The sequence below is a fragment of the Lycium ferocissimum genome, chromosome 1 (assembly GCF_029784015.1).
Source record: "Lycium ferocissimum isolate CSIRO_LF1 chromosome 1, AGI_CSIRO_Lferr_CH_V1, whole genome shotgun sequence".
Classification (NCBI taxonomy): Eukaryota; Viridiplantae; Streptophyta; class Magnoliopsida; order Solanales; family Solanaceae; genus Lycium; species Lycium ferocissimum.
Genome location: NC_081342.1, coordinates 1,602,961 through 1,610,626, shown reverse-complemented (window position 1 = coordinate 1,610,626; position 7,666 = coordinate 1,602,961). Strand labels below are relative to the sequence as shown.

The following is a 7,666-nucleotide window of genomic DNA, read 5'->3' as shown; positions in this document are numbered from 1 at the left end:
TAGCATGTAGTATATATTCAGTGTCGTAAATTTATTCCTCTAATTCTGCATTTAACTCATCTTTTAGGAGATTAGATAGGTTGTTCTGCCTCTCTCACTAGATAGGGAGGCTTAATATGCAACTCCCTCAAAGCACTTGTAACTTTTTGGTTCGAAAGATGAATGAGAAGCAAACTTTTGACTAAAAAAACGAAAACGTACTGAAAAGTTGCAAACAGTAAGTACAAAAGACTTCCTTTTGTTAATTATTTGTCCAAATACAGCTCCATATAGATCTTGAAATTCTTCATAACTAATTTAAGAGATAGTAAGTCGCTAGAAGAGAAGAGAGTGGTATCGTCTGCATAGCACAAGTGCGTTAATGTTGGACAATTACAACTTGTATAGTGTGGGATAAAACTCTCAACTTGTCACTGATTAATAGGACATACAAAAGTTCATCTCCAATTACAAATAATGAAGGAGATATTATGTATTTAGAATTTTAGTTTTCTTTAGAGGCTGATGACTAGCTTAGTTCAGTGGGTATTAATTGTCGAGTTACACTTTATAACTTTACTCTTACTTGTCTCAATTTACATCACACTCTTTCATTTTAACCAATTCCGAAAAAACATAACACAATTATATATTTAGTAACAATTTAATTTAAACTTCATGTTTTACCCTTAATGAAATGTTTTAGAGCCACACAAATATCAATGACTTGTTTTAGACCACAAGTCAAAGTTTTCCTTTTTTTTTTTTTATCAATCTCTCCCATCTCTATCACTAGAGCATGGCAGCATATTATATATATATATATATATATATATATATATATATATATATATATATATATATATATATATATATATATATTTAATTGCACCGATTACATAGCAAAGGAGTAGATCTCCTTGCACCTACTTAGAGTGGAGCATGCTCCATATCATCAAATAAGTAGAATTTCCTTCTAAGCTTACAAAAGCCTTCTCGTTGAGAGATTGCTACCAATCTCTCCTATACAGAGATTTATCACCTATTAAGGAACATCAAAATTATATAGCCTATACATTTGTCTATCTAAGCAAAAGGCATTTCGATGAGTCTTCATTCTGAAAGATGGTAATTGCATTCTATCTACATTGATAGCTCCCCTGATCTCTCTCGGAATGTTCTGTATATCTGTTTCAAATATATCTCTACTGCATTGTAGACCCCAGTTAGCCAATAAATTCGCAACTTTGTGTCACACCCCAATCCTGATAGGGCATGATGGGCACCCGACCCTTACTTAGAGTCGAGCGAACCCACTGGCTCTCGTTATACTCATAATCTCACTAGACCTTCAGGTCATGAATTGAAATGCATAACGGAAGCTTTCTAGAAAAATATTCTTCTCGTCTTTCTTAAACCAAGTAAACTGTAATCATATGGAATCTGTAAAGTAATGTATAAGGATACATCGGCTTAAATAGCCGCCTACAAAACTGACATACTATATACGTGACTGCGTACTCGCAAAGTCTCTAACATAAATCATTATACCATGACATGGATACTGCGACTCGGCAACACTCGGAAAGAAATGGAGCTCGCCAATCCGGTGGAACATCTTCTAGCAATATCTTCTACACATACGTACACACACGTGGCATGAAACGCGGCGTCCACAGAAGGGACGTCGGTACGAATAATGACCGAGTATGTAAGGCATGAATAATAACATAATATAGATATGAAAAGTAACAATGAGTAAGAGAGATAACACGAACATACGGATGCCTCATAAGGCGGATGTCATGCATGCTTAGCCTTTTAAAAAAAACATTTCATACATATACATAGTAACATGCCCGGCCATAAAGGCTCGGGGTGAAAGTAACATGCCCGGCCATGAAGGCTCGGTGTAATATATAAGTAGTATCATGCCCGGCCATTTAAGGCTCGGTGTTATCATCATTAGCCTGCGTCCAGGCCTCCCGCGTCCGGGGCCATATCATAACATGCCCAGCGCGGTGGTGTGCACATCACGTGCCTCGCCCGGCCGACTATAGCGCGCGCGGTGTGAGAAAATACATACATATATATAAAGCATGCATAAGAGCCCAATCAAAACCCACAACTGTATCGGAGTGACGTAAGGTCGGTAACCTCCGATTATATTATGGAATAATTATCGTCGCTTTGTCTCACCTTGAAGGAACAATTAATTTAAGGTGAGACTATCAATGGAGAATAGAACTAAGAGAAAACGTAGAATAAGACCATAAATCTCATAGGGCATCAAGTCATGTACTTTTGGAATCTTAAAAGAAATAGTCATCTTCCATGAACAAAATTGAGACATCAAGAAATGGTTCAACGTTCTCATATCGTCATCATAATAATATATAGCTCGGTACATGGAAATCTCTCCGTGAATAAAATTATCTCATAATAACATGAAATCCGTATGCCTTGGAGCTTGGATAAATAAATCCCTTATGATCATCATCATGGTTATCATATAGGAAATTATTCAACTCTACCATCATAGAAACTTTAAAAGTCATGAATCTCTAAGTCATGAATCTCTAACATTCTTGGAAATGAGAGTTTTCATGGAATTCAAGCATAGTTTGGTAAGAAAAGAATCATGCCTTTGGGAGCTCAATAACATCATAAGGATCGCGAGATTCGTGGATTTCTAGCATTTGCGGAAACAATGATATTATGGTACGACATAAAGGTTTATAACGAAAGGATCATGCCTTTAGAAAGAAGGGGACTAGCCTTAACATACCTGGAAGACAAATTCTCGACTTCCAACTTATTTCCTGTCTTGCAACTCGCTTAAGAATTATTCGTAGCCTCGTAATCTACATATAGAACCATTCATAATATCGTTAGGATCATCGTCATACGCTCGTCTTAAACACTTAATGAAAGCCCTTTTAAATTCTGTCAAAATTCGGGCAGCATTTCCCCTGTTTATGTGCCTAGCCCGAAATTCCAATTCAACAACCAACAACCTCAACAACAATACCAATAGTAATAACATCATTTCTAACACCAACATATGCCATAAAACAGCCCACACCTTTGTTTTCTAAATTTCCCAACTAACCAACTTGGGATACGACTAATTAATAACTTTATTTCCGTAAGGAAGTCGAAATTAATACTAACAACATCCTCAACATCGTACAAGACAATTATATGTATTTTCATCCAAATTTCTCTTCAACCCTCAATCCATAATCCAACAACACCAACACAACAACTATAATCTTTATTCTTTCAAATATCCCTTAATCAAACTTGATAAAGAGAGGGATTTGATGATTCATACCTTGTTTTATGAAGGTAGCCAAATCTTCATCATTTTCTTGTTCCCAAGCCACTCCAACACTAAACGAAATTATATTCGCGACTACGGGTTGCCCGGACCTCGATTGATACTTCGTTACTTGAAATTTCACTCAAAATCCTCAATTTTTGTGATGTATAATGCTCCCTTTGTTGCTGAATTTTCTGGAAATTTTTGGAACTTTTTAGATGAAAAAAAATGGGGGTTTAACCCTTTTTATAGGGGCTGAGGCGGCGCCGTGGCTGTGGCTACGATCGCGCGATCTTGTAGCGCCTACTGTTGCTTCGTTGCAGTTTTGTTTCTGTTTCGTCAGCTCAGTTTGTAACGTCTATAATTCTCTACTCCGATGTCCTATCAACAAGAGATTTATTGCATTACAAATTAGAGTCGACGAACTTCATTTTAGGCTTTTGTTTCACCTTAAAACTCCAAATATACTAGGAGATATGCGCCTCCAAAGTTGACTAAAAATCACAAAGATTTCTCAAATTTTCGTCGAATTTATTTTCTTCAATTTGCTCGATCTCGAAATATTTCGAAACTCTCCATACATGATATTTATCAACTATTATACTAATAATGGCCATGTTCTCGTGCTCCAAAATACTCTTTCCCGACTACGACTTACGAGATTGTAATTAATCTTTTTTCTTCGTTGTTACGTACTTTCCATGGCTTGTGCCTTTCAATACATCATGGGACGTCTCCGATACTCCATTCTTTGCGGTGAGGTACATGTCATACTCATGCTCTGAAAATGCGGGGTATAACACTTTTGTTTCCTTCTCTGAAGCAATGGTGAATTGACCAGCCTTCCAGTTGGGACAGCATCCCTCGAATGTTGTTGATGATGCCCCATAGCTCCCATGGAACATCATTCTTCCTAGAAATCCAGTCCATTAGAAGCATAGAATCGCATTCTATTTCGATTTTCTTTATTCCATTCCTATTACACCACTCAATCCCCATCTTCAAAGACATGGCCTCTGCCTTGTTATTAGTCATACATCCAAAAGGCATGGCAAATATGTTCACCATATGGCCCCTATCATTTCTCATTATTCCACCTCCTGCACTCATTCCTGGGTTTCCTTTAGAGCACCCATCAGTATTCAGCTTTATGTATCCAGTTTTGGGAGGATTCCATTTTACAGGGATAGCGGTGATATACTCCTTAGCAAACTCCATCACTTTTTGAAAAGCTTCCCAATCAAGCAAAGGAGGGATCTTGGGAATTTGCTTGTGGATAATGATAATAAGTTGTTGACAAATTTGAGGGATAATCCTGTTATGATGCATTTTCACGTTCTCAAATCTGCTCTTACATCTTGCTTTCCATACCTGCCATACAATAATTCCAGGAAGAATTTGAAGAGCCATTTTTTGAATGTCATTTTTATCTTTTGTCAGCTACCAAGTGATCGTAAGATGTCTTAGATTAGCCGGACCACTACTAATGCCAAACACTTGATTGAAATACTTCCAGATATTGTTGTTGATCATACTATCAAAGAATAGGTGCTCCTCAGACTCTTCTTTATGACTGATGCAACAAGAACACATAGAGGGGATGTTGATGCCAAATTTCGCCAAGTTAAGGTCAACAACAACTTTGTGTTTCATCAATCTCTAGAGAAAGAATGAAACTTTAAAGGGATTTTTCTTGTGCCATATAATCTTGTTGATCATGGAGGGGTTATGATGTATCCTGATACAGTTCCAAGTTGATTTACAAGAAAATTTCCCATCTTTGTTATCGGTCCATATAGGCTGATCTTTCAGAAGTGGAAATTCTCTAGTAATTCCTTGGATATGTATCACTATCTCATGAGGAAGGATTTTGTTAAGTTTTGTGGTGTTCCATCCATCATTGCAAAAGTAATCAGATACCGCCCTCGACGGAGGTGTTTTGCGTTACCATCGAGCAAGTCTTCCTTTTCCAGTCCAGTTATCCCACCAAAAACTTGAATTTCCTTCATTGATCTTCCATTGAATTAAGTGTTCCACCTTGTCTCTCCTTTTACTCTTAAACTTTGTGCTCAGTCAAACACCATCATATAAATTGGACGAAAGGAGTAGTATATTTTGATGGGATTCACGTTTCATATATCAGTGCCGCAAATGGATTTGAATGTTTTATTTCTCACTCAGCATATAGCTTAAGTCACGTGCCAATCACGTTCCACCCTAATTTGGGACATGTCACCTTTAATTAAGATAGTATTAATTTCTAGCTAGTAAAATAATCAAGACTTTTATAACATTTTTGGATATAGATTAAATCAAAAAGCTAGGTTAGAGTATATCTTCCAGAAAGATATCAAGATATATATAGTAAATGCAAACAACATGATCTGTTCAATTCTCAGCCATATATACATATACTTTGTATAGCTAAAGGAAAAATGCTATATATAGTTTTTTAGGAGAAATCATTTTGTACGTGCTTTATGGAAAAGCCGACCTAAACTATATATAGTTATTTAGGAGATATCGTTTTGTACGTGCTTTATGGAAAAGTCGACTCTAATCAATCTATGAATCTGCCAACTTAATTAATTACTAGTCCGGTACTTCATTAATGAAATCTTCCATTTTAGCTCCCCAAGAAGTTCACATGATTATGCTATAAATTGAGGCAAAATGTTCATAAGTTTCCTCCCCAAGTAGTTATATTTTACTATATTGTTTCAAACAAGAAAACAAAAAATGGGATCAAAGGCATTTATGGTTCTAGGCATTGTTTTGGCTATTTTTCTTGTGATAACCTCAGAGGTTGCAGCTAGGGAGTTGGCTCAGAGCTCCACCACTTCTCAGGACAACGGTATACTATCTCTGTCTCATTTTATGTAAAAGGGTTACTGTATAAAGAGTTAAACCATTTCCTTGACTGTATTTTCTCAAAACAAAAATTAAATATCTTGACTTGTTAGTTAACTTGACTTGTAATAAATTTTAGTGATATGTAAATTCTATTTTCTTTTAAAAAAAATCGAAGAATCTATCTCTAATTCTTTTTCTAAATTAAGTATTTTAATCCTTTTACTCACCACTCCCAACCTATTCATATAAATTGGGATAAGCTACAATAATAATTATTATTTTTAAATAGTTTTGTTAGGTAATTACAAAAATTATAAGAAAACAAATTTTAAAAAGTTAAAACTTGGTAAGAGTTGGGCGGGTTGGATATGACTCATTGTTTAATCCATCTTGGCCCTATCTATCTCAGTACGAGTTAACTTCTGAACAATGATCTATTTAATTATTGGTTCAGTCCATTTTAACCCATTCAAATTTAGCACAAACCGTCCAAATTCAACACAAACCCTCCATTTACCACCCTTACTAACATGCATATGTATGATTAATGGTGCAGGACAGGAAAATGAGTTAAACGATGCCAAATTTCTAGATGTAGTTATTCACGGACACAGAGGAGCAGGACTTCCAGGAGGAATGGGACGAGGTGGATTTGGAGGAGGATATGGTGGTGGCCGCGGATATAATGGCCGTTATCCCGGAGGAGGATATGGTGGATACTGGTGGTGGCCATGGATATAATGGCGGTTATCCCAGAGGAGGATATGGTGGATATTATCCTGGTGGTGGCCGTGGACATAGCGGTGGTTATCCAAGAGGAGGATATGGTGGATATTATCCTGGTGGTGGTTATGGAGGATGGCCTATACTAATTGATTAATTACTAAGGAATATAAATATATATATATGAAGAATATTCATGGTGGCTATTTATATTTCAGTATTGTGTGTAGTAGCAGGTATAGTTTTGTTGTTGGAAGTATGAATAAATGTATAATAAATCTCCATTCATTTACTATGAATGGATGGTTATCAATTATCACGTCAGGTTTCTTTACGTAGTTAATTATATCAGGGAACTTACTTTATAGTATGCATCCGTTTTCGTTTACATGTAATTGTCATCCAAATAGTTAAGCGAAATTCTAATAAAGTTATATCTTTCCTTTGTATTTAATTATTGTCTCTATTCTTCTTTACATAACACATACTTGCTAGCTGAACCCAAGTTGAAGGGTCTATTTATGTATTATGTCTATTTTTTATTCAATCAACTTAACTCTTTTACTATTTCTCGTGCAACATCTGATATTCATTTTGGAGCTCCGATAAAAATTACATGTTCGCACGAAGAAAACCCGTCACATAACTCCAAAGGAAATGATAACCTGACCTACAAAATCGCTTATGAAAATCCAATTCCTTTAGTGTTGTTGATGGTATATTTCTTGAATTTGGTATGGTGTTAGTGACATACTTAGAATTTAAAGTATATATATAATTATCTAT

General features: G+C 35.9%; 1 protein-coding gene across 1 annotated transcript; it reads left to right on the top strand.

Moving 5' to 3' along the window:
* The first annotated feature begins 5,991 nt into the window (after nucleotides 1-5,991).
* LOC132050174 (glycine-rich protein DC7.1-like) lies at nucleotides 5,992-7,334 on the top strand. The gene is made up of 2 exons (XM_059441315.1): nucleotides 5,992-6,158; nucleotides 6,714-7,334. The coding sequence occupies exons 1-2, from the start codon at nucleotides 6,044-6,046 to the stop codon at nucleotides 6,896-6,898; spliced, it is 300 nt and encodes a 99-aa protein (XP_059297298.1). The 5' UTR covers nucleotides 5,992-6,043; the 3' UTR covers nucleotides 6,899-7,334.
* Nucleotides 7,335-7,666: the final 332 nt, after the last annotated feature.